This window comes from Dendrobates tinctorius, unplaced genomic scaffold (genome assembly GCF_039654945.1).
Source record: "Dendrobates tinctorius isolate UK_male_01 unplaced genomic scaffold, ASM3965494v1 ptg000030l, whole genome shotgun sequence".
In the NCBI taxonomy this organism is placed as follows: domain Eukaryota; kingdom Metazoa; phylum Chordata; class Amphibia; order Anura; family Dendrobatidae; genus Dendrobates; species Dendrobates tinctorius.
The window spans coordinates 32,554,025-32,581,842 of record NW_027361698.1 but is presented as its reverse complement, the minus strand read 5'-3'; the positions used below and the strand labels follow the sequence as shown (position 1 = coordinate 32,581,842).

Here is a 27,818-nt window from a genome sequence, read left to right as displayed (position 1 = left end):
TGTGGGGGCCTCCATACTGTGTGAGAAGCTGTGGGGGCCTCCATACTGTGTGAGAAGCTGTGGGGGCCTCCATACTGTGTGAGAAGCTGTGGGGGCCTCCATACTGTGTGAGAAGCTGTGGGGGCCTCCATACTGTGTGAGAAGCTGTGGGGGCCTCCATACTGTGTGAGAAGCTGTGGGGGCCTCCATACTGTGTGAGAAGCTGTGGGGGCCTCCATACTGTGTGAGAAGCTGTGGGGGCCTCCATACTGTGTGAGAAGCTGTGGGGGCCCTCATACTGTGTGAGAAGCTGTGGGGACCCTCATACTGTGTGAGAAGCTGTGGGGGCCTCCATGCTGTGTGAGAAGCTGTGGGGGCCTCCATGCTGTGTGAGAAGCTGTGGGGGCCTCCATGCTGTGTGAGAAGCTGTGGGTGCCTCCATGCTGTGTGAGAAGCTGTGGGGGCCCTCATACTGTGTGAGAAGCTGTGGGGCCTCCATACTGTGTGAGAAGCTGTGGGGGCCTCCATACTGTGTGAGAAGCTGTGGGGCCTCCATACTGTGTGAGAAGCTGTGGGGGCCTCCATACTGTGTGAGTAGCTGTGGGGGCCTCCATACTGTGTGAGAAGCTGTGGGGGCCTCCATACTGTGTGAGAAGCTGTGGGGGCCTCCATACTGTGTGAGAAGCTGTGGGGGCCTCCATGCTGTGTGAGAAGCTGTGGGGGCCCTCATGCTGTGTGAGAAGCTGTGGGGGCCCTCATGCTGTGTGAGAAGCTGTGGGGGCCCTCATACTGTGTGAGAAGCTGTGGGGCCTCCATACTGTGTGAGAAGCTGTGGGGGCCTCCATACTGTGTGAGAAGCTGTGGGGCCTCCATACTGTGTGAGAAGCTGTGGGGGCCTCCATACTGTGTGAGAAGCTGTGGGGGCCTCCATGCTGTGTGAGAAGCTGTGGGGGCCCTCATGCTGTGTGAGAAGCTGTGGGGGCCCTCATACTGTGTGAGAAGCTGTGGGGGCCCTCATACTGTGTGAGAAGCTGTGGGGGCCTCCATACTGTGTGAGAAGCTGTGGGGGCCTCCATACTGTGTGAGAAGCTGTGGGGGCCTCCATACTGTGTGAGAAGCTGTGGGGGCCTCCATACTGTGTGAGAAGCTGTGGGGGCCTCCATACTGTGTGAGAAGCTGTGGGGGCCTCCATACTGTGTGAGAAGCTGTGGGGGCCTCCATACTGTGTGAGAAGCTGTGGGGGGCCCTCATACTGTGTGAGAAGCTGTGGGGGCCTCCATACTGTGTGAGAAGCTGTGGGGGCCTCCATACTGTGTGAGAAGCTGTGGGGGCCTCCATACTGTGTGAGAAGCTGTGGGGGCCCTCAATCACATGTCCGTTACTACACTGTATGTGTGGGGTGAAACTCTGAGAGGATGGGGATGAGTTCACTATACCATACTTGTGTGTGTGGGGGGCATCATCAGAGGGGTATTGCTATGGGGTCCTGTGATCTCTATGTGCCACTGATCCTCTGATCCTGACGTTATAACACTGAATTATCCCACGCTCAGTATTTAGAGTGGATTTTTTATAAAACCTCTCATTCAGATCTAAGCACGGAAAATGTGAAATTCCCACTAATTGAGAAATATTTTACGTTTTATCTCAAAGTGCGGGCGATTGTGAGCTAAAAAACATACAACTAGAGATAGCAAGTGAGGTCGGGCGCATTCCCGGTGCACTGCGATCGCCGACAGCCGCTGTACTGGCACCGGGCCGTGATGTCACAGACAGCTGATTGCGTTCTCTCACCGTCACTTTTTTGACCCTCCCGGCCGCCGTGGTTGCAGTGACGTAAGCCCGCGCTAGACGCTGATTGGTTAGTTTCAATAGTCGCGGGCTACTTGAACTGATAGAGCTGTGTGCACTGCACAAGCGCGCAGGAATTGTGAGGCACAGAGGCGGGAGAGGCCGGGGCGGACGGCAGTGGTGGCGCGGTACCGGGAACAGTTCCACGGGTCAGCTTGTTCCTGGAGGTCGGGATCGCGCGCTCCACAGACTACAGGCCTTCCCCTCTCACTGAGCGTTACCTGAGGACCGGGCACGATGTCTCACTTTGTGTTGCGGGATGAGAACCAGGAGAACGTGCAGCCCAGGAAGCAGCTGTCCGGCCAGCATGCCCCTCCGGGAGGCCGCACCGTGCTGGGGGTCCTGCAGGAGAACCGGGTTCAGCGCGCTCCGAGAGGAGGGAAGCCGCAGGCGCCGGTACGTGCCGCTCCGGGGTTGGGGGTATTACTGCAGCGATCGTGACCGATCCCGCCATTACTGGGCATGCTCCTGCCTGACAGACCCTGCGCTGATCGGCAGCGGGACATCGCCGCCATTTCTTAGTGCAGATGGCATGTGCCCCAGGAGAGCAGAATACTGCTGGAACCTGGCGGGCACTACAGCTCCCAGCATGTGGTGACAGCCGCGTGGCTTCTGTGCATGCTGAGGGTTGTAGTGTGCTGGAGGGTGCTGGGTGTTCTGCCTTGGGTCCTGTTCCTGAGAGGCCTCTGGGCTGAGGTGTGGGTGGTCATAAGCCCCTCTTCTGGCGCTTAGGCCACATTCTAGGCCTGTGTGCTGCCTGATGCTAATGTTTTGTCAGGCTGCACTGTAACCCACTGACTATGATGGATCTACTCTAGATGTATCCAAGCCTGAGATCTGAGAAGCTTTATTCTGGTGTAACTCTGAAGATGCTTGCGCCTACTCTTTTAGGCCTGGCACTGAATGTGTGACCACAGCCTTGGGCTACACGCATACACTGTGACACATCCTAGTGTCGGCTGGGTACTTTTATTTATTTTCTTAAACCCAGAGTTTCTTTAAGTCACGCTAGTTAAAAAGTGTCTGCCTTAGACTTGGCCTGTCTATTCTCACCTGTTTTGTGGCAATTGAAGTCTGTGTGACCCAGGAGGCCTATGATGCACTGAACAGACTTTGTACCTTAGTTTTTCATCCCTTTTGGGCTTCTAAGATTCAGGCTGTGCCCATGATCAGAAATGGCAGCATTCTGGATGCAGTGCCAGTGTGCACGAAACGCAGCGGATGGGATTTCTATGCCGTGCCCACCACTTCTATTTACCGCTGCGTACATTCGCCCGCGGTGCAGGTGTATGAGCCGCAGCATGGCGACTTCTGTAGCTGAGACTCTAGTCTCCACTGGATTTTGACCCTCTGAATGTCAGTACATGGGAATTCGCCGCATGTAATGACAAGGGCAGCAAATTGGACGCAGTGAAAATGCACTGTGTCCGAAACGTTGCTATTCCTATCTGTGGGGATGTAACCTCACTGGATGAAGTACCAGTTTCAGTGAAAAGTGGTGCATCAGAGGAGATCTCACTGTTAAACAAATTTCTAGGAAATTCAAATCAGAGATGTACATTAATCTCCTTTAAAAACCAGAATACTTTAATCAAATCCTTTTAAAAATAACACCTGACCCAGTGCAAAAAAGGTACATAACCCATATGATAGAAAAAATATATTGACCAAAAAATGCTGCCTGTCAAAACCCTACAATAACCTTGACTGTCTCTCCTTCCTTACTGTGGAGGTTGGCACCCTAAGAAACAATTTTTTTTTTTTTTTGTGCCCCCACTCAATGTGGACATTCCCTCTCTCCCCAGATGTGGGGGAAAAAAAACAATATAGTAAAGAAAGGAATGAATGGAACAGATCCTTATATACTAACTATATATAATTCAGTCAGAGAGCTCTTATTAGTTCTGGCAGCCCAGACACACAAATAAACCCAAAAAAATTCAAAAAAATCTGCCTGCTCAATGGCTCTCTGGCAGATCTTGTTATAAACAGTCCTAGACACAACACTATAGTATCAAAAAAGAGTATCAAGCTCAGAATAGGCCTTAAATTGTATAATAAAGATATTCAACTCTATCCAATGATATCATAATAAACATCAAGAACATTTTTAGACCCAGCATGAGAAAAAATGACTCCTAAGGATGATCCTATAGTGTTGTCTAGGACTGTTTATAACAAGATCTGCTAGAGAGCCATTGAGCGGGTAGATTTTTTTTAAATTTGGTGGGGGGGGGGGGGTTATTTTTGCGTCTGGGCTGCCAGAACTAATAAGAGCTAACACTGACTGTCTTATTATATATTGTTAGTAAATAAGGATCTATTCCATTCATTCCTTTCTCTACTATATTGTTTTCCCACCTATATTGATAGGGTGAATCAGGGGAGAGAGGGATAGTCCACGTTGAGTGGGAGTGCCAAAAAATCATTTCTTAGGGTGCCAACCTCCACGGGAAGGAAGGAGACAGTCGAGGTTATTGTAGGGTTTTGGCAGGCAGCATTTTTGGTCAATATATTTTTCTATCTTATGGTTTATGTACCTTTTTGCACTGGGTCTGGTGTTTATTTAAAAGAATTTGATTAAAATATTCTGTTTTTAAAGGAGATTAAGGTGCATCAGAGGAGAACTATCTCCCATTCTTCTCAAATGGTAACACTCATAGATGTGATTTTTAGCATTGTTGATCAGAATTGTAATGCAACAGGAAGCCCAGGATGTGCAGTCCTATAGCTCCTCCATGATAGAACTGTGGCTTTAATTTTTCAATGTCTCTTAATTTTTCAGATTCTTGCTGCCAACACCTTGGGCATTAATGACGAGAACTATGGCAGGATCCCAGCTGGGAAGACTGCTGGCAAACAATCCACCTTTACCATTCATGTGGATGAACCTGACTGTACAAACTATAAGAAACAAACTCTGGCAAAGAAACCCATGCACGATGAGAACCTGAAGCAGCTGAACTCGGTAGTCATTTCTCTTGGCCAGAGGCAGCCACTGGCCCCTATAGAAATGCCAACTACTGTAAGCTTTGGTGAGTCCTGACAGACTAAAGGTCCTTATGTAAATCGGTCTAAATCTGATATCTGCTTTATGATCAGCTGGTGAATAGTCATTCCTAATGTTGTTGACTTGGTATACCGGCTTGTAATTGGCTCATTCTGTTCCTAGGTGTCTTGCTTGGAACATGGACATATTGGTTCATGTACCCTGGCAGTGTGCACCCTTGTACAGATGAATCTGTCCATCTGACATCTAGTTTCACTAGTGCTAAAATGACTGACCCAAGAGTAAAGGGGTAGCGTTTCAGAGTGCAGATTGTGAAAAACTGATGTGACGGATCAGTTTTTTTGACAGATCTGTTATAGCAGCTGTAGCTTGAGGTAAACTTTGTCACTTGAAAATGGGGTTAAATTAAAGGAATACAAATGACTCCAGGCATGCTCAGTTGTAAAAACAGCAACAAATCCTGTGCCCATAGGCTTCCATTATAGCTAATGACAGTTGCTGCTGGATGCGTCGCTGTCCGACTCTTCGACATACAGAGAGTTCCTATTTCTGTTTGACAGACAAAGAATTTCCGATGGATGAAACATGCGGCCATCCGTTGCTAATACAAGTCTATGAGGAAAAAACAGATCCAGCAGCAACAATTGCTGAATTTGTTTTTCACAAAACGACATTGTGTCTGATGGCAAACAGTGTGAAAGAGGCCTTATGCTGCAGATTTCATCCATTATGACTCCTGTGGTGAAATCTGCAGCACTGCCATTACATGTCACTTTACCACTGGGTTTTATACTAGTAGATTTCCAAGAACACATCATATGTGGACATATCCTTAAAGGGAATCTATCACCAGCATTCTGCTACCTAATGAGGGCAGCAGAATGGAGGGACATGTAGCCTGATTCCAGTGATGTCACTTACTTGGTTGCTTGCTCTAGTTTTGATTTCATGGTGAGAACGGTGGCTTAATCACTATAAAACTAGTAAACTTGCTCTCATGTAGTCCTGTCCCCCCCCCCCCCCCCCCCCCTACATTCATGAGCCTTGTATAACTCAACAACTGGCAGCTCTCTACCTAGACACAAGCTGTAAATCAGTCATGGGAGCAGGGTTAGACAGAGCTCTGCATTCTGAGAACTGGTAGATTTGCAGCCAATATAACTTTTTAATCAAAATGGCAACAAGCAGCAAAGTGATGCATCACAGGAATCTGGGTCTGTTGCTACATGATGCTGCTCTCAGAGGAGCAAAAAGCTGGTGGCTGCACTGTAGCGGGAAAATCCTCTTTGAGGCTAGATTCACACTAGCGTTTATTCCACGCAGCGCATGGCACCGCTAATCCCCACTCCCTGCCCGCCCCATCCGGTCATCGCCGCCTACTATCGCACATGGATGCTTGCAATCTGCATACCTTATCTTTAGCATAGGGTGCGCAGATCGTGCACTGGCCATGCGCTAGTAGGATTTTGGTGTGTGCTGCGCACTTTTGAAGGTGCGCCGAACGCAGCATGTTGCATTTCAGCGCACCTTCAAAAGTGCGCAGCGCATGCCAAAATCCTACTAGCGCACAATCTGCGCACCCTATGCTAAAGATAGGGTGTGCAGATCGCAAGCGTCCATGTGCGATAGGCGGCGATAACCGGATGGGACAGGGGGCGGGGCTTAGCGGCGCCATGCGCTGCAAGGAATAAACGCTAGTGTGAAACTAGCCTAAGACAATGTTCAGTGTTCCACATCAATATTTGTAAGCCAAAACCAGGAGTGTAACAGAGGAAAAGTATAATATAAACACATCACCACTTCTGTATTTATCACCCACTCCTGGTTTTGTAGTATAAATGCTGAACATGGCATGTTACAGTATGCTTTTTACTAACATCAATGAAAGTGCTTTTCTAAGTGTCTCCCTTTCCCTACACAGCAATGCCCACAGTGACCCAATGGCTCCTTGGTTCTTGTAATCAGGTCCCTGAGGTTGGACCCTACTGGTCATGGTCTATTCAGTTTCTGCTAATGCATTTGTCATCTACCTTAATCTGTAAGGCTGAATGCACCCTAACTACCAGCTGACTTGTGTTTTAAGATTCCCCAATGGATATGTCAATCGTGGATGAAGAGGATAAGAAAGTCAACAGTAACGAAGTCTCAGACTATGCAGAAGAGATTCACAGATACCTCAGAGAAATGGAGGTAATCTTCAGCTTTATGGCCCCTTTTTCCCAGGTTACAGGCTTGTTTGTGGCTGTATATTCAGTTCTCTATGGAAAATTTACCATAGATTCCAGCACTGCACTTTCCTCAACTTGCTGGGACTCAATCCAGTTTGTTGTAAAACACAGTAGAAACAAGGTGGGTTGATAAACCTCCAGTTTGTTGCAGAGGGCCTAGGTGCATATTCCACTGGAGCAGAAGACATTATTCCTATAATATTCTGATGAATTTGATAGTACTCTCTTGTGGTGTAGTAAACTTTTGGATACAAGTGAAGTATAGTAATGTACCCTTATTCAGACAAAGGGCTCATTCCCGCATGTGATCCTATAAGAAAAATCAGATTGCACTCGTCCCAATGTTTCTTTATGGGTCAGCTCACACTTTTCTCAGCATTCTGCAATTGCACCTGAAAATCGGATTGCACGCACCCATATAGTTGTGGGTGCTTGTGAAGCATCACACTGCACTCGGATATCACCTTAGTGCAGTGTGAGTCTTCATGATGACAACAGCAGAGAAATTACTTTCTCCATCTCCTCCACAGCTGGTATGAGTCTCTCGTGAGGATCAGACGCTTGGCTCGCAGCAGAGCATGAGCTGAGGGTCATTAGTATCACATCTGATGTTCTTTCATGAATTAATGGATGCCATACACTAATGGGACCCCGGCCTAAGACTTGGCTATGTGTGCAATATCCTTCCTAGGCAAAAAAGGGAAAGGCTCTTGTACCAGTATATGAAGGGATGTAATGGCTGGGCTCTCAAGAGATCCAGGGTGTTACTTTTGCATAGAAGAGAAACCCAGCAGTACAAAAAGCAGTAAATATAGAGGAATGCTACATGACCCTGACAGCTGCTGCTTTTTGCACTGCTGGGTCCTCACATGGGCAAAGGCAACATTCACATACTGGTACTAGTGTATTTGTCATCCAAGAGCATTCTACACATCTCACTTGGGGCCTGAGAAGGGCTACAGTACTCAAAACACTGCTTTACTTCACACTAGCATAAATGTTTCTTCCTTCAAAAAACATTCCTTTGTGCTTATACTTGGTGTGGACATCTAAACTTAAAGTTTCTATATCCTAAATGCAGCCCTGCTAATCCAGATAGGAAGCTTAAAGGGGTTGTCCGGGCTTTTCACATAGTCTCAGTGCATATCTGGGCTGCAGAATGTTGACGACAAGTAATTTACCTTCTGTGGCCAGTTTGCAGGGTTTCCTAGATATGATCTCTTGCTTGTAAAAAAAACGTCCAGGGGTTTGTGTTCTGGCATTGAAATGAGAACTGGTTGTTTCCTCAATGGTTTCACTTTCCATAGATCACTGTTCAGCCTGTCTGGGGGAGGAGCAGCTGGGTGGTTCTGCTCTCTGCACTGAGGCTGCTAGAGGGGGAGGACTTGTTACTGTGTGAGGAGGGATAGGCTTGTTTATGTGGTCGGGGAGGGCCTGTTGCTATAGAGGGCATGTTTTTAGTAGAGTAGGAGGAAACAACCTGTTCTCATTTCGATGCCAGAACACCCCCCTCCCCCTGGACGTTTTTCTTACAAGCAAGAGATGTCTAGCAAACTCTGCAAACTGTCCACAGAAGGTAAACTACTTATTGTCAGCATTCTGCAGCCCAGATATGTACTGAGACTATGTGAAAAGCCTGGACAACCCCTTTAAGACTGCATGTAAGTTGGTCCATGAGGGGTTTTGCTCCCATGCTTTGAAGCTACAATCCATCTTAATTTTTTTTTTTTTTTTTTACCACTGGAGTGCTGCTTTAAAGATCAGACCACTGCCCTCATTCTTACAAGCCCTTCGGCATCTTCACCATTCTTTGGTGCTGGTCCAGTCACATGGCGCCATCTTGTGAGCACCGCTTTTGACTGGCTGGAACTCAAAAGCTAGGTCACAAGCTCTCAATGCAAGTCTGAGAGCCAGAACAAGGCTCACTGATTAGTGACTTTTGGCTTGCTCCATGAAACACTGGAGCAGGAGACAAACCAGAGCAGTAGCAAAAACAAGCAGTATGAGACAGGCACTGAAATGAAGCAGCACCCTTGCAGGTCCCACCTCCTCCAAATTCCAAGTGTTCATTAAGGACATAAATTTAGAATACAGTGTGCTCATATAGCAGTTTAAACTGACTTGGGGTATCTTAAAAAAATTTTCAAGGCTGCCACAAATAAACCAGAAAAAGTACACCCTATTAATATCAAAATATACTATAGAATAGAGGAAAGTGCCTAGATTGCACAACCTGTGCAAATATAAGCTAAAGTGCTGAATTACTGATGCATGAATTGCACACAGGCTGCTGAGGAAGATATTGCACACATATAAGGGCATATAGATGAACTTACTGGCTGTGTAGGATAACACCAGTGTCCTGCCACCCCCAACGCACATCTCGTAACACACTTCAGATGCCTCCTACCCCCAAGCCCACTGATTCTATCAGCCTCAGACTTCACATTCGCCTCAGCCATGCACACAGTACTAGCCATCACCTTCCATGTATGCAGGCTCCTGTCCATCATCCACTACTTCAGAGGACACTGTCCGGCAGCCCCCATACAAGACCTTGGGCTCTAAATGTGACTGGAGCGACTGCTCGGGATCCCAATAATGCTTGGAACAATGGACACATGCTGCCCCTAGCAACCCACTGCACCTGAACTTGTCCTTCTCTGAACCCCCTCTACCAGGAAGTGCCCCCTTTTATTAACACTAGTGCCCACCCACTGGGCTAGTTCTCATTAACTATTTCCTACTAGGCTTATCCTACATTCTGCTTGCATTATGCATTAACACTTCACATGCTGTACATTACCTTAAGACAGACTTCACTTTCTTTATTGCTTCATTGGGGGTCCTGGGTAACATGGGTGTATGCTGTTGTGGCTAGGAGGCTGCCACTAGGCAAAAGAAAATGGCTCCTCAGCAGTATACACCCAGTGACTGTCACAAAGCACATCAGTTTTAGCCTGGTGTTGGTAGGAGGCAGACCTGGATCTGATCCCAGATCCTTCCTTTTTTTTTTTTTTTTTTTTTTTTTTTTTTTTATTCCCGCCCTCTCCTTACAGGTCACCTGTTGTGTTGCATTAATTTTTCCCTTTTCTATTTCAGGTTCTCATTCTACAGGTGCAGATTTCTTACTTTGTTTTCCCTAATTGTGTGCAACCAAAAGAGATGTGTGGTATCACCCACCTTTGCCTACTCTTCGACCTGATCCCCTGTCATTATGCTTCTGGGTGCTCCCCCTGTGGCCAGTCCTCCCTTCAGCCTGGCCTCTGCCCCCCCCCCCCCCCAGAATATTCACAAAGATCATGGCCATCATTCATTCCAGGAGGCTACTTGTAATCCCTTACTTGGATGATCTTTTTATCAAGGGGCCATCCTTCCGAGATTGCGACCAGAGTCTTCAGATCACCCTTGACACTTGTCCATATTGGCTAGATGGGCAACAGGGAGATGTCATCCTTGACCCCCAGCTCAGCACCTGGTGTCTCTGGGCATGAGGTTCTACACAGTGAAAGCCTTCCTTCCAGGGGAGAAATTCTCTCTGCCAGGGGATCTGTGCTCTAAAATGCCCATCTCCACAGCCCCCTACAGTTCTGCATGAATGTTCTGGGAAAGATGACTGCTGCCATGGAGGCCATACCCTTTGCCCAGTTCTATACTCGTCTCCTTCAGCTAGCCCTCTTATCTGCTTGGGACAAGAGGACAGCTACCCTGGACCAGCTCATTCTCCTGCCTCTCATGGTGAGGCAGTCTCTAACATAGTGGACAATCTCTGCTTCTGTTCTGTGCATGAAATCCTTCCTCTCTAATGGCAGGTCATCACCACTGACTCCAGTCTCCTCGGATGGGGAGTGGCTTTCCTCCGTCACACAGCACCAGATTGGTGGATGTTCCAAGAGGCCGCTCTCCCATTAATCTTCTGGAGATTAAGACAAATTTCTTTGCCTCTGCTGCTGGCAGATCTGTCTCGCAGGTCATTCAGTGAGACAACGCCATTACCATGGCTTGCATAAACCATCAAAGCGGGACGCACCATATCAGCCGTACATATACCACCAGTGGACAACTGTGCAGCTGATTTTCCTAGTCAGGTTCTTGTCTGGTCAAAGATGGGGCACCCCAGACATCAATCTGATAGTATCTCAGATGAACCACAAGGTGCCTTAGTTTGATGCCAGGTCCTGAGATCCACTAGCCTGTGGATACGATGCCCTAGTAATCACGTGGCTCCAATTCCAGCTGCTTTCTTTTTCCACCTCTCCCCTTGATTCAGAGTTGTATAAAGGTGGAAGGGAATCCTGTAACTCTGGTAGCTCCAGACTGGTCCAGAAGGTATGCTAGTGAACATTCCTTGGAGGCTTCCAGATCTGCTCTCACAAGGTGGTTTTTTTTTTTTTTTTTTTTTTTTTTTTTACCAGCATTCAGTCAGTTTCATGGCTTTGCTGTTGAGGCTGCAGTTCTGAAAGAGGTTGGGTTTTTCCCATCAGGTCGTTCTGAGCATGATTAAGGCGAGAACCAGCATCCTCGCTTATCTATCGCAGATACTGGGAGGCCTTCTTTCAGTGGATTGAGGACAGTTTGGTCCTTTTCCCTTCCTTCCATCCTGGGTTTTCTCCAGTCAGGTCTTTACTCTGGCCTCTCCCAGTACCCTTAAGGGCCAAGTCTCTACACTGTCAGTTTCTTTACCTGGGGATGAGAAGCCAGGTTTTGTTGAAAAAGACCTTCCTTCAAGGAGTCACCCACCTAGCACCTCCTTATTCTCCCATAGATCCATGGGATCTTAAGCTTGTTGGCGCACTTCAGCACCCACCTTTTTGAACCCATGCAGAACGTTACGTCTTCTCTCCTGTCATAGAAAGAAGGTTGCCTTTTTTAGTTGGTTGCCATTACTTCCATCAGGAGAGTGAGTTAGCAGCACTTTCATGACATTCCTTGTTCGTTGTTTTGCATCAGGACAAGATGGTTTTCAGACCTGTTCTTTCCTGCAAAAGTTGGTTTCTTCATTTCACATTAATGAAGAAATTGTCCTACTCTGCTCCTTTCCAGTCCTTCCCCTGGAAAAGTCCCTCCACAAGCTGGATCTGGTCAGAGCTATCCAAACCTCTTTCAAGGACTGCTTCCTTTTGTCACTGATGCCCTATTCATCGCTGAAGGTTGTTGTAAGGGGCTCCCAGATTCAAGTCCACATGGCCTGTGGGGATTTGTTCGGCAATATTGGAGGCATGTCACATTCAACACAATCGTCCTCCGGTGCTAAGTGCTCACTCCACACAGGCGGTGGGAGCTTCCTGGGCAGCTCATCACCAGGCCTCTGCATTGTAGATTTGTAAGGCGGCTACCTGGTCATCTTTGCACACCTTCAAGGATTTTACAGGGCCCGTACCTATGCCTTGTCTGATGCAGTAGCACACCATCTGACCTGAGTCCATTTTGTTTTGCACTTTGTTTCCCATCTTTGGTACTGGTTTGGGATGTCCCATGGTTACCTGTGTCCATCAATGAAGCAATAAGTGAGACTTTACTGGGAGTACCAAAAATCCATCTTGGAGCCTTCACTGGGGACACAGCACCCTCCCTAACTGTCTGTACCTATACTGGGCCAGGCCTACATGCTTTTGTTGGGTTGGTACTTAATATGTTGAGTTCTTGTTGCTTCTACTGCTTTAACACTAATTGATGTGCTTTGTGCCAGTCAGTGGGTGTATACTGCTGAGGAGCTGTACCCCCTCACAGCCTCCTAACAGTAGCATACACCCATGGTTGCCTGTCTCCCCCCTCCAATGAAGGCTCCAAGCAAGATTTGTCAGGAGTACCAAAAATCCAAATTGCATATAAAACTGCACAACAGTATTCACATAACACAAGTTCAGGGGCAAGAACAGGGTAAGACCATCCACATCCCTACACACTTCAGTTATATGGTATGAAACACCTTGAAAAATCCCATATCTGTGAAACTGAAAACCACAGGATGACTATCTGAACATGCCTGTGCATATACAAGACTCCTGTTGGTTATCCCATGTAACTTGGGGGAACCTGTGTGTCATGTGCTTCAGTGCTCAAATCTCTGGTCTAAATCCTGTGGATCAGTCGGCTCCCTCTACCAGCCTGAGAGCACAATTGTGATACTACATTGTGCCAGCTTTCACTTGGTTCAGTGGGAGAATGGGTTTAAGTGAGAGGGGTTTTTTTTTTTGTTTTTTTTTACAGTATATTGTGGACACTGTACTGCATGTGGGGAGACTGACACTGAACATCATTCTTGGGGAGCAGTGTGGTGACATACTGTAAGGGGATGTCGTATGGGGATCTGGGATGTAGTGAATGGGAGCTGTTTAAGAGACTGGCTGAAAAACAGGGGCGGTAAGATTTATTGCTCTATACAAACTTTATAAAAAAGTAAATTGTTTTAGTTGCTACTGCTAAGGCTGTTGCAATAAGCCCTATTATAACATTAGCAGTTGCAGTGAGTCAATATACTAACTTTAATAAGGAGAATTGGCCCTACCAGGCTCTCCTGTGGCCCTTTGGCCAAAATTGCCCACCTGTGAGCTAAGATTCTCCACTAACGTGTAGTCATTAAGGTATTAATGTTCCCCCTGGTTGAGACTTGATCAGCTGTTCTAAAGGCACTTTGTTCAAGTAAGGCTATATTTTTTTTAATTTTTCTGCAGATAAAATGTAAACCCAAATCTGGCTATATGCAAAAACAACCTGACATAACAAACAACATGCGTGCCATCCTGGTTGACTGGCTGGTTGAAGTTGGTGAAGAGTACAAGTTGCAAAACGAAACCCTGTACCTGGCTGTAAACTACATAGACAGATTCCTCTCCTCAATGTCTGTGCTGAGAGGAAAGCTTCAGCTTGTTGGCACTGCTGCTATGTTGCTTGCCTCGTAAGTGCTCTTCTGTCACAAGTTCCTAAGGCTGGTTTCACGTTAGCGCTTTTTAAGCGCACGCACGGCCGGGGGTAGCTCTGCCCCTGAGCCGGCTCTCTGCCCGGCATGCCCACCCCTTGCTTGTAGCGCCGCCTCCTAGCGCACAGCGGCGCCTGCGATCGGCGCACCCTATCTTTAGCATAGGGTGCGCAGGCCGTGCGCTAGTTGCGCTTTGACCTGTGCTGCGCACTTTTGACGGTGCGCCGTGCGCGCCAAAATCAAACTTTTCGGATTTTGGCGTGCACAGCGCACCGTCAAAAGTGTGCAGCGCAGGTCAAAGCGCAACTAGTGCACGATCTGCGCACCCTATGCTAAAGATAGGGGGCGCCGCTGTGTGCTAGGAGGCAGCGCTACAAGCAAGGGGCGGGCACGCCGGGCAGAGAGCCGGCTCGGGGGCGGAGCTACCCCCGGCCGTGCGTGTGCTTAAAAAGCGCTAATGTGAAACCAGCCTAACACTTATCAAGCCCTTATAATTTTCTAACGGATGTTTCTCAATTCAGTAAGTTTGAAGAGATCTACCCACCAGAAGTGGCAGAATTTGTCTACATAACTGATGACACTTACAGTAAGAAGCAAGTCCTTAAAATGGAACATTTGGTGCTGAAGGTTCTTTCGTTTGACCTTGCTGCTCCAACCATCATCCAATACCTCAATCAGTACTTCAGGCAACAACCAGTGACTGCAAAGGTGGAAAGCTTGTGCTTGGTACGTGCAACTATCACTTGGATTCATAGACTTTGCAATATGCGCTAAATATGATTAAGCAACCCTGCCTTCTGTGAACATTTGGGGTATGTGCACACGTTGCAGAATTTTCCACGTGGGTTTTGCTAAATCCGCAGGTAAAATGACCTGCGTTTTACCTGCAGGTTTACTGCAGGATCCACCTGCATTTTTACACCTGTGGAGTCCTATAATGGAGCAGGTGTAGAACGCTGCAGAATCTGCAGATTTCTTTTCCACAGCATGTGCACAGCGTTTTATTTTACATAGGTTATAATGGTACTGTACAACACAGGAGAATCTGCTGCGGGTCTGCAGGGCCGGATCCACACCAGAATCCGCAACGTGCGCAGACCCTTTGATATCACTCAGTTAACCCCTTAGTAGCAGAGCCAATTTTTTTGAAATCTGACCAGTGTCACTTTGTGATAACTCTGAAATGCTTCGACAAATCCCAGTGACTGAGTTTTTTTTTTTTTTTTTTTTTTTTGACACATTATAATCTCTCTATATAACTGTATCACCATCCAACCACAAAGCATCTTTCACTTCACCAGAGCTGTTCAAAAGAAGCTGAGCTGTGATTGGTTGCTATGAGCAAGTTTTCCCTTTGACAACACCTCAGCATACACTGACATGGTGGGAGAAATCTAGCATCCTTGGGAACATAAGCTCCCAGCCGTTGTCTGCCCCCCCAGAAAGGAGCAGAGGGCACATGACAAATGAATCCTCCATCCCATAGGCACATCTCTCTTAACCCCTTCACGACCAATGACGCCACATAGGCGTCATGAAACCTGGTTCAAATCTGACCAGTGACGCCTATGTGGCGTCATGACTTCAAAGCCCCCCTGCGGGTCGGGTGACCGGGGTCACTGAAAGGTCACCCGACCCGCAGATACAGGGGGCTTTGTAATTCACCACAGGGGGTGTGCCTTCGCCCCCACGTGGCTACGATCGCTCTGATTGGCTGTTAAAAGTGAAACAGCCAATCGGAGCGATAGTAATATTTCATCAATGAAAATTGATGAAATATTACAATCCAGCCATGTCCGATGCTGCTGTAGCATCGGACATGGCTGGAGACACCGATTTTCCCCCCCCCGCAACTGAATGACAGCGGCGATCTGCCGCCGCTGTCATCTGCCCCCCTCCCATTCCCTCTGCTCCCCGCCAGCCTCCGATCCCCCCCTCACCCCCCCCCCCGGTACCTCCGGTGTCCCTCGGGTCCGGATGATGGGCGCCGCCATCTTTGAAAATGGCGGGCGCATGCGCAGTGCGCCCGCCCGAATCTGCCGGCTGCAGATTCCATTCTTTCATTTTGATCACTCTCACAGTGATCAAAATGAAAGAAAAAGTAAATAAACCCCCCGATTATCACCCCCATAGGTAGGCAGAACTAATAAAATAAAGATAATATATTTTTTTTTTTTTTTTTTTTTTTTTTCCGTTAGGGTTGGAATTAGGGTTAGGGTTGGAATTAGGGTTAGGGTTGGAATTAGGGTTAGGGTTGGAATTAGGGTTATGGCTAGGGCTGTGGTTAGGGGTGTGTTGGGGTTAGGGCTGGAGTTAGAATTGAGGGGTTTCCACTGTTTAGGCAAATCAGGGGGTCACCAAACGCGACATGGTGCAACCATTGATTCCAGCCAATTTTGCGTTCAAAAAGTTAAACGGTGCTTCCTCCCTTCCAAGCCCCGACGTGTGCCCAAACAGTGGTTTACCCCAACATATGGGGTATCAGCGTACTCAGGAAAAATTGCACAACAACTTTGGGGGTCTAATTTCTCCTGGTACCCTTGGGAAAATAAAAATTTGGGGGCTAAAAAAATATTTTTGTGGAAATTTTTTTTATAATTTTCACGTCTCTGCGTTATAAACTTCTGTGAAGCACTTGGGGGTCCAAAGTGCTCACCAGGCATCTAGATAAGTTACTTGGGAGGTCTAGTTTCCAAAATGGGGTCACTTGTGGGGGGGTTCCACAGTTTAGGTACATCAGGGGTTCTGCAAATGTAACATGATGCCCGCAGACCATTCCATCAAAGTCAGCATTTCATAATGTCACTACTTCCCTTCCGAGCCCCGACGTGTACCCAAACAGTGGTCATCCCCCACATATGGGGTATCAGCGTACTCAGGACAAACTGGACAACAACTTTTGGGGTCCAATTTATCCTGCTACCCTTGTGAAAAAAAAAAAATTGCTAGCTAAAAATCTTTTTTTGAGGAAAAAAAATATTTTTTATTTTCACGGCTCTGCGTTATAAACTTCTGTGAAGCGCTTGGGGGTTCAAGGTGCTCACCACACATCTAGATAAGTTCCTTGGGGGGTCTAGTCTCCAAAATTGGGTCACTTGTGGGGGGGGTTCCACAGTTTAGGTACATCAGGGGCTCTGCAAATGTAACATGACACCCGCAGACCATTCCATCAAAGTCAGCATTTCAAAATGTCACTACTAGTGTTGAGCATTCCGATACCGCAAGTATCGGGTATCGGCCGATACTTGCTGTATCGGAATTCCGATACCGACTTCCGATATTTTTTCAATATCGGAATTCGGCATCGGAATCGGAAGTTCAGTTGATTGACGGCCTGACGTCATCATGATGCGCGGTGTGTGCGCATCATGATGCGCCGTCATTTCGGGCCTTCCGGGGGTCTCTGCCGGCCTGCCGGGGGGCTGTGTGGACTGCCCGGGGTCTGTACCGGCCTGCCGGGGGGCTGTGCCGGCCTGCCGGTGGTCTGTGCACCCTGTGGGGGGCTGTACCGGCCTGCCGGGGGGCTGTGCCGGCCTGCCGGGGGGCTGTGCTGATGTCCGGGGGTCTGTGCAAGCATCGTCCGATGGGACTACAAGTCCCATCGGGCGATGCCTGCTACCATGACAGTGATTGACACATTAGCCAATGATGGGACAGTAGTAGTCCCATCATCCGGCTAATGTGTTAAATGTTAAAAAAAAAAATACTACATACATACTACATGCATGCTACATACATACTACATGCATGCTACATACATACTACATGCATGCTACATACATACTACATATATACTACATACATACTACATACATACTGCATGCATGCTACATATATACTACATATATACTACATATATACTACATATATACTACATATATACTACATATATACTACATATATACTACATATATACTACATATATACTACATATATACTACATATATACTACATATATACTACATACATACTACATACATACATACTACATACATACTACATACATACTGCATGCTACATACATACTACATACATACTACATGCATGCTACATGCATGCTACATGCATGCTACATGCATGCTACATGCATGCTACATGCATGCTACATGCATGCTACATGCATGCTACATGCATGCTACATGCATGCTACATGCATACTACATGCATACTACATGCATACTACATGCATACTACATACATACTACATATATGCTACATGCATGCTACATGCATGCTACATGCATACTACATGCATGCTACATATATACTACATGCATGCTACATGCATGCTACATGCATGCTACATGCATACTACATGCATACTACATGCATGCTACATGCATACTACATGCATGCTACATGCATGCTACATGCATGCTACATGCATGCTACATGCATGCTACATATATACTACATACATGCTACATGCATGCTACATGCATGCTACATATATACTACATACATGCTACATGCATGCTACATGCATGCTACATACATACTACATGCATGCTACATACATACTACATGCATGCTACATACATACTACATGCATGCTACATGCATGCTACATACATACTACATGCTACATACATACCACATATATACTACATACATACAATACATTCATACAATACATACATAGACATACAGTACATATAACATAGAGTAACATACTTACCAATACTTGTCACATTGTTCCCCGAAGCCATTGTCTTTTCCGGGATAAATATTAACATAACAAACCACAAAAATACTCACCCACGATCCGAAGCAGTCCACGAGTGTGTCCCACGACGATCTTGGGTAGAGAACTGCAGCATCAGATGATGCTGCCGTTCTCTACGGGCTGCAGAAATCCAATGACGGAAGGTAGGTATCCTTCCGCACTGTATTCCTCCGCCACTTAAAAAAAAAAAGTCCCTAGTCTCACTTTATGCCATTGCTGTGTGGGAATTTCCCACACAGCAATGGCATAAAGTGAGACTAGGGACTTTTTTTTTTTAAGTGGCGGAGGAATACAGTGCGGAAGGATACCTACCTTCCGTCATTGGATTCCTGCAGCCCGTAGAGAACGGCAGCATCATCTGATGCTGCAGTTCTCTACCCAAGATCGTCGTGGGACACACTCGTGGACTGCTTCGGATCGTGGGTGAGTATTTTTGTGGTTTGTTATGTTAATATTTATCCCGGAAAAGACAATGGCTTCGGGGAACAATGTGACAAGTATTGGTAAGTATGTTACTCTATGTTATATGTACTGTATGTCTATGTATGTATTGTATGAATGTATTGTATGTATGTAGCATGTATGTAGCATGTATGTAGCATGTATGTAGCATGTAGTATGAATGTAGCATGAATGTAGCATGTAGTATGAATGTAGCATGTATGTAGTATGTAGTATGAATGTAGCATGTATGTAGTATGAATGTAGCATGTATGTATGTATGTAGCATGTATGTAGCATGAATGTAGCATGTATGTAGTATGAATGTAGCATGTATGTAGTATGTAGTATGAATGTATGTAGCATGTAGTATGAATGTATGTAGCATGTATGTAGTATGTAGTATGAATGTAGCATGTATGTAGTATGAATGTAGCATGTATGTAGTATGTAGTATGAATGTAGCATGTATGTAGTATGCAGTATGTATGTAGCATGTATGTAGCATGAATGTAGCATGTATGTAGTATGTAGTATGAATGTAGCATGTATGTAGTATGTAGTATGAATGTAGCATGTATGTAGTATGTAGTATGAATGTATGTAGCATGTATGTAGCATGTAGTATGAATGTAGCATGTATGTAGTATGCATGTTGTATGTATGTAGCATGTAATTTTTTTTTTTTTTTTTTTTTACATTTAACACATTAGCCGGATGATGGGACTACTACTGTCCCATCATTGGCTAATGTGTCAATCACTGTCATGGTAGCAGGCATCGCCCGATGGGACTTGTAGTCCCATCGGACGATGCCGGCACAGCCCCCCGGCAGGCCGGCACAGCCCCCCGGCAGGCCGGCACAGCCCCCCGGCAGGCCGGCACAGCCCCCCGGAGCCTGCACAGACCGCCGGCACAGACCACCGTAGCCTGCACAGACCCCCTGGCAGGCCGGCACAGCCCCCCGAAAGGCCCGTACAGACCCCAGAGAGGCTGTACAAGGGCAGGAAAGGGTTTTTCTTATTCCGATACCGGAAGTCCCATAGACTTGAATGGGACTTCCGGTATCGGAATCGGCGATACCGATACTTTTTTTAAAGATCGGCCGATACCATCCGATACGATACTTTGAAGTATCGGACGGTATCGCTCAACTCTAGTCACTACTTCCCTTCCGAGCCCCAACGTGTGCCCAAACAGTGGTTCCCCCCCACATGTGGGGTACCAGCGTACTCAGGACAAACTGGACAACAAATTTTGGGGTCTAATTTATCCTGGTACCCTTGTGAAAATATAAAATTGCGCACTAAAATTTTTTGAGGGAAATTTTTTTTTTTATTTTCACGGCTCTGCGTCATAAACTTTTGTGAAGCACTTGAGGGTTCAAGGTGCTCACTACACATCTAGATAAGTTCCTTAGGGGGTCTAGTTTCCAAAATGGGGTCATTTGTGGGGGAGCTCCAATGTTTAGGCACACAGTGGCTCTCCAAACACAACATGGTGTCCGCTAACGATTGGAAGTAATTTGCATTTTAAAAAGTCAAATGGCGCTCCTTCCCTTCTGAGCCCTGCCGTGTGCCCAAACAGTGGTTCCCCCCCACATATGGGGTACCAGCGTACTCTGGACAACAAGATTTGTGGTCCAATTTCTCCTGTTAGCCTTGTGAAAATTAAAAATAGTGTGCTAAAAATCATTTTTGAGGAAAAAAAATTATTTTTTATTTTCACTGCTCTGTGTTATAAACTTTTGTGAAGCACTTGGGGGTTCAAAGTGCTCCCTACACATCTAGATAAGTTCCTTAGGGGGTCTAGTTTCCAAAATGGGGTCACTTGTGGGGGAGCTCCAATGTTTAGGTGCACGGGGCTCTCCAAATGCGACATGGTGTCCGATAACGATTGGAGCTAATTTTCCATTCAAAAAGTCAAATGGTGCTCCTTGCCTTCCGGGCCATGCCGTGCACCCAAACAGTGGTTTATGACCACATATGAGGTATCTGTGCACTCAGGAGAAATTGCTCAACAAATTTTAGGATCCATTTTATCCTGTTGCCCATGTGAAAATGAAAAAACTGAGGCTAAAAGAAAATTTTTGTGAAAAAAAAGTGTTTTTTTTTTTTTTTTTACAGATCAATTTGTGAAGTACCTGGGGGTTCAAAGTGATCACTATGCATCTAGATAAGTTCCTTGGGGGGTCTAGTTTCCAAAATGGGGTCACTTGTGGAGGAGCTCCAATGTTTATGCACACAGGGGCTCTCCAAACACGACATGGCAACCGCTAAATATTCCAGCATATTTTCCATTCAAAAAGTCAAATGGCGCTCCTTCCCTTCTGAGCCGTGCCATGCACCCAAACAGTGGTTTATGACTACATATGAGGTATCGTTGTACTCCGGAGAAATTGCCCAACAAATTTTAGCATCCATTTTATCCTGTTTCCCATGTGAAAATGAAAAAATTGATGCTAAAAGAAAATTTTTGTTGGAAAAATTAAAATGTCCATTTTTTCTTTCCACATTGCTTTAGTTCCTGTGAAACACCTGAAGGGTTAATAATCTTCTTGAATGTAGTTTTGAGTAGCTTGAGGGGTGCAGTTTTTAGAATGGTTTAACTTTTGGGTATTTTCTGCCATATAGACCCCTCAAAGTGACTTCAAATGTGAGGTGGTCCCTAAAAAAATGGTTTTGTAAATTTTATTGTAAAAATGAGATCGCTGGTCAACTTTTAACCCTTATAACTTCCTAACAAAAAATATTTTGTTTCCAAAATTGTGCTGATGTAAAGTAGACATATGGGAAATGTTATTTATTAACTATTTTGTGTCACATAACTCTCTGGTTTAACAGAATAAAAATTCAAAATTTGAAAACTGCAAAATTTTCTAAATTTTCACCAAATTTCTGATTTTTTGACAAACGCAAAAATTATCAACCTAAATTTACCACTAACATGAAGCCCAATATGTCACGAAAAAACAATCTCAGAATCGCTAGGATCCATTGAAGCGTTCCTGAGTTATTACCTCATAAAGGGACACTGGTCAGAATTGCAAAAAATGGCCTGGTCATTAAGGTCAAAATAGGCTTGGTCATGAAGGGGTTAAAGGGATCATTGGTAAGGAAGTCAGGGCAAATCCATCCAGCGCTTTGGTTTTGACCCCAGGCCTCACTTATGGATCCTCCGGTATAGAAGTTAGGACCAGTCCACTCAGCTCTGTGGTACTGACCCCAGGCCTTTCTTAAAGGGATCTCCGGTATGCAAGTCAGGGCAAATCTGTCCAGCACTCTGGTTCTGATCCCTGGTATGGAAGTTAGGGCAAATCCTTCAGCACTCTGGTTCTGACGCCAGGCCTCTCTTAAAGGGATCCCCGGTATGGAAGTTGGGACCGTACCACACAGCGCTCTGGTTCTGACTCCAGGCTGACTGGATGATATGGGATATTAGGGGTAGTAGTCCGGCGGCTGTGACGGGATGATGTGGGATAGTAGTGGTAGTTGTCCGGTGGCTCTGGCTCACAGGACGATGTGGGATATTAGGGGTAGTAATCCGGTGGCTCTGGCTGACGGGATGATGTGGGATATTGGGGGTAGTAGTCCGGTGGCCCTGGCTGATGGGATGATGTGGGATATTATAGTGAATGTGGCTATGTGGAGTGGGCAGGGCTCTACACTCAGATTTTATATATATAATATTTCATAACTTGTTATAACTGTCCGTAGTTAGTTACTATGCCCGGGCAGCACTGGGCTCTTCAGCTAGTTTATGATAAAGGTGAATTTAGAGCAATGTGTTTAAAGTCGGTGTTAAATTAGCAATTTTCAAACTTTATCCCTTTTAATCCAGATAGTCATACCATAGCAAAACATAAATAATTAACATTTCCCTCAATTCTGCTTTACATTAGCACCATTTGTGAAATGTTTTGTTACAATTTTAAACCTCCTAAAATGCTAGCAGTAATTCATATATATTTTTATTCAAGGAAATCTTACAATTTCTCTTTTTTTGGGACTTATCCATGTTTGAAGTGCCTTTGGGGGTCTTGTATATTGGGAAACCCCCAAAGTTATGCAATTTAAAAACAGCACCCCCTTACATGTTGAACTGCAGTCAGGTAGTTTAACACTTCAGGTGATTTTCTGAAACTAATGCAATGGGGCGTGACAGTGTCTTTTTACCACCTAAATGCTGCTAACTTCTGAACAGGTTACAACAGCTGTCATTCTCTAAGGCCACTATTTGGTCATGAATTGCCATGGCAAATATCAGGACCACACAATCATGATCTGATGTCACCAATGGGGGTAAAGGGGAAGACCCCCCCCACTGTTAACCATTTATGATGGTCATTGACGGCAGTATCTAAGGGGTTAAACAGATTTGGACGGTGCAAACGCTGATCATGGCTGATGCAGCAAGTTGTCAGCTGCTATTACACTTATACTGTAGCTGTATCTGAACACTTCTTGATAAAGTGATTCTGTATTTTCTGTATTTCCAGTTCTTAGGAGAGCTCAGCTTGATTGATGCAGACCCTTTCCTCCGGTTCCTGCCTTCAGTTGTGGCTGCCGCAGCCTTCGTCATTGCAAACTACACTGTTAATGAGGAGACCTGGGTATGTCTTGTCCATTTTCACTTTGCGTAAACTCATGCAAGTATCTGATTTCTACATGATGATCTTGTAGCTGGAGGGTGTAATGGCGATGGAGCAATTAAACACTATCCTTTAACATTTGTATTTGCAGCCGGACTCGTTGGCCAAATTCACAGGCTATAACTTGGAAAGTCTTACACCTTGTATATTGGAGCTCTATCAAACCTACCTCTCTGCAGCAACCCACCAACAACAGGCTGTCCAAGAGAAGTACAAGAATTCAAAGTGAGTGACACTAAGCTTATATTTAATCTTTGCTTTGCGAAGGTACAAATCTTAATGACCATCTTCTTGCAGTTAGGAGGAGACTTGTTAAAGGGAACCTGTCATCAATTTATTTTTTTTTTTTTTTAACTATCGGAGGCGGCCACTGGCATCAGGTTATTATCTACCGCATTTTGTAATGCTGTAGATAAGCCCCCGATGTAACCTGAAAAGAGTTATATTATACTCGCCCAGGGGCGGTTTGGGTCCAGAGGTAGTCGCAGTCCGGTGCCTCCCATCTTGCAGCGATGACGTCCTCTTCATTCCTGGCCGGCGCATTGCTCTGCCTTCTGACCTCTCCCAGTGCCTGTGCACTGCAGGACTCTGCTCTGCCCTCAACAGGGCAGAGCGACTGCGCAGGAGCCGCAATGGGAAGGAAAGAGGACGTCACCGTTGTAAGATGGGAGGCGCCGGACCAGACCATGACGCCGAATGCCAGGGTGAGTATAATCTAACTCAATTCCCTTAACTCGGAAAACTGCTTTCAAACACTTTTTTTTTTTTTTTTTTTTTTTTTTTACACTGATTGTTTAGCCACATTGCAGTTGTTGAAGACATTTAAAGGGAACCTGTTGGGCAGCTGGTGCTGCATGAATTGCAGCCAGATAGTTCTAAAATCAGCTTTTGAGATCTCTCTCACACTCATTAACATTGGACTCGCTAGACTTGCAACGAATAGCGAGTTTCCAATTCGGACTCGTTACAGCCTAGCGATTCTGAATATTTCAGGATTTGCCCATCCCTAGTTATGGCAGCTTCTAGTCTCTCATGGAGACTATTGAAACATGCCAAAAGTGAACTTTTCAAAAAAATATTAAGTTCAAATGCCCCTTTCCCTTTTTAATATAAAATTAAAAAACATTCACATTTGATATCACCACTTTCACATTCAGAATCACCCAATCTATCAACAAAGTTAACCTGATCGTAAAATGGTGTTGCGAGTCAAAACGTCAGTTACTTTTTTGGTTGCTGTGACGTTTCATTAAAATGCAATAATGGGTGATCAAAAGATTGTATCTGCACCAAAATGGTATAATTTAAAAAATCAGCTCTGCATGCAAAAAAAAACCCTCACCAGACCCAAGATTATGAAAAATGGAGCTGCTACAGGTATCGGAAAATGGTGCGTGTTTTGTTTTAGAATTTTAAATCTTTTACTTTTGGCATGCTTCAATAGTCTCCACAGGAGACTAGAAACTGCCACAACTAGATCACTCTGCTACATAGAGGCGATCAGATCACCTCTACATAGAATTGCTGACCATTGGGTGGTGCTCGCAGCAATCTGGCACAGACAACTATAGAGGTCTCCAGGAGACCTCTGGCTGTCATGCTGACACTGGTGACCCACAATCGCGTGACACAGGTCACTGGTGTGCGCATTTCTGGCGCAATTGCCAGAAGTGCTTGTTAAATGCTGCTGTCTGACAGCATTTAACTGGTTAATAGCCGCTGGTAGATCACAATTCCACCTGTGGCTATTACAGGCACATGTCAGCTGGTCAAAACAGCTGACATGTCCCAGGAAAGATGGGCTCACTGCCAGACACCACATCAAAGAGAGGGTGTCCGACATCAACGTAAATATACGCCCGATGTCGGAAAGGGGTTGAAGATATGGCTCTGGGAAGGGCATTAAAAATGCAAAACCAAAAATACCTCCAGTCATGAAGGGGTTAAAGAGCAATGTCTAGAGGCATCTTTGGACTGTTGTAAGGGGTAGATGCTGGGTGTATAACTCAGCTGGTACATGCCCTGAATGGAGCCAACTGTGTACATTAGCATCAGGTTGCAGGTTTCCGTGTCTTTCAACTACAACTTTCCCTTGTATACACAAAGGAACATGGCTTAATCTGCTGATGAGGAGACATGGTTGATGGGGATGATGGTGGATACACCTGCCTCAACTATTTACAATAAAAAGCACCTTTGCTCCCCATCTCTGGTGATCACTTTCTCATACATGGTGCCTTCTCTATTTTCTATGTACTTTGCCTGCACTTTGATTTGTGGATCCCAGGTATCTAGCCTACAGTGGTGCCCTCTTGCATTCAACCCCCTCACCTGCCTCAGTCTAACTATTGCACTGGTGTCTTTTGTTACTGACTGTCCCTCTTGCTCCACAGGTACCATGCTGTATCAACAATTGAACCTCCAGAGTCGCTGTCTATATTTTCATAACAATGGCAAATTTTAATGTATTTACAAAGCACATAATGTACAGTTTTTTTTTTTTTTTTTTTTTTTTTGTCTATCCTTTTGTAATGTTGTAATGCTACTGTGTATCAAACTGATGTTATGGAATTATGATAACAATGTTTTAAAATTTTATGGGTTTTAAATTTTGTAAATTTTTATGTATTTGCAATATTGTTAGATTAGTTAGCTATGCTGTTATAAAGCTGTGTGCAGTTTGCACTAACAAAGCAGTCATTTGTTAACGATATTCATCACTGTTAATGACAATAAATGTTAACTAAACTACAGCCCAAGTGTACAGCGTCTTCACTGGCTCGCTAACATAACATTTAAGGGGAGGTTTTTACTCTTCGCCACGACAGCACCCACTGGAGGTATCGGATCCGCCCATTTGGAACAGGAAACCCTACAGGAAAGATAAAAGGGGCGGTCCGCCTTTCCTCCTCAGTTTTTGGTTTCCTGTTCCAAATGGAGCAGGATCTTACCCGGGCCATGCATCCGCCTGTGCAGTCTCCTCGGGAACGGCAGGGGCTGCGGTCCGGAAGCAGCGTCGGGGGAGATTCCGTTTGACGGCTCCCCCCTCGTCTGGTGGCATAGTGGTAATGACCGGGTCCGGGGAGGGCCGCCCGGTCTTACCAGGGAGCGGGCCGGTCCGGCATCCGGGGGATCCCCCCCCCCCCCCCCCCCCAAATCGGTGGGGATATAGCGTGGAGGTGAGGCCACGAGCGCGCGAGCGAGTAGCGGTGGCGCGGGAGCCAGCCGGCACCCGACGCTCCTATACCCCGGAAGTAATGGTTGAACTTCCGGGGTAGGATGGCGATGACACGGCGCATGCGCCCTGTGACAGGGCGACTTCCGGGGGCACGACAAGAATAAAGATAAAACAGCGCTGCATCGTTGGAACCATGTCGTCCCCCGCAGAGTCGCAAACCCCAGCAGGGGATTCAGCTGGGGGCAACTCCACCAGGGACCGCAGCGCCAGGACAGAGACTGCCCGCAGGAGCGAGGCAGCAGAAACCCGATCCAGACCGTCTCAGCCATCCGACCCGGTATTAAGCTTCACTGGGTGAGTGTGCAAAGTATATATTCTACCTATTAAGCTAACCTCCTTGCCCCCCCCCCCCCCCCCTCTTTACCTTTGACCTCTCACTTCAGTCAAAGAAAAAACTAAACATAAAGAATGCGCATTATGTTCAGATCCTCTCCCTGACTCCTACCCCAAAAAACTCTGCAAACAATGCATGAAAGAGACCAGGCAGGGGTCGACGATATCTTCCAAAGATATCCGAGCCATAATTAGGGAGGAAATACAAGCCATCAACCGCGCCAGCACTCCCGCAGAGTCCAGTCATAAGAAACAGGTCATTGTTAGTTCAGAGTCAGAGGAAGAACAGGAGTTAAACTCGGGCTCCGCATCCACGTCCTCATCGTCATCCTCGGAGATGGAAGGACGCGCATGTTTTCCACTGGACAGCGTAGATAACCTTGTAAAAGCGGTTAGAAATACTATGGGATGTGAAGAGGAAAGGGGAGCCCAAACCACACAG

General features: G+C 46.1%; 1 protein-coding gene and 1 long non-coding RNA gene across 2 annotated transcripts in view; one reads left to right on the top strand and one right to left on the bottom strand.

Moving 5' to 3' along the window:
- LOC141086189 (uncharacterized) overlaps window positions 1–10,272 on the bottom strand; it is a 41,295-nt gene extending 31,023 nt beyond the window's left edge. Inside the window, exon 1 of the long non-coding RNA XR_012231531.1 lies at window positions 9,875–10,272. This is a non-coding gene — a long non-coding RNA (uncharacterized lncRNA). The remainder of the gene's footprint in view (window positions 1–9,874) is intronic.
- CCNA2 (cyclin A2) lies at window positions 1,879–26,558 on the top strand. The gene is made up of 8 exons (XM_073572007.1): window positions 1,879–2,226; window positions 4,616–4,865; window positions 6,924–7,030; window positions 13,743–13,966; window positions 14,509–14,713; window positions 23,653–23,766; window positions 23,897–24,030; window positions 26,199–26,558. The coding sequence occupies exons 1-8, from the start codon at window positions 2,068–2,070 to the stop codon at window positions 26,251–26,253; spliced, it is 1,248 nt and encodes a 415-aa protein (XP_073428108.1). The 5' UTR covers window positions 1,879–2,067; the 3' UTR covers window positions 26,254–26,558.
- The last annotated feature ends 1,260 nt before the right edge of the window (window positions 26,559–27,818 follow it).

Bases quoted from the DNA above. Each gene is read 5' to 3' on its own strand.
- CCNA2 (XM_073572007.1), top strand. From the start codon at position 2,068: ATGTCTCACTTTGTGTTGCGGGATGAGAACCAGGAGAACGTGCAGCCC. The intron at 7,031-13,742 runs GTAATCTTCAGC...ATTTTTCTGCAG, and splicing joins GATACCTCAGAGAAATGGAG to ATAAAATGTAAACCCAAATC. The intron at 24,031-26,198 runs GTGAGTGACACT...CTTGCTCCACAG, and splicing joins GAGAAGTACAAGAATTCAAA to GTACCATGCTGTATCAACAA.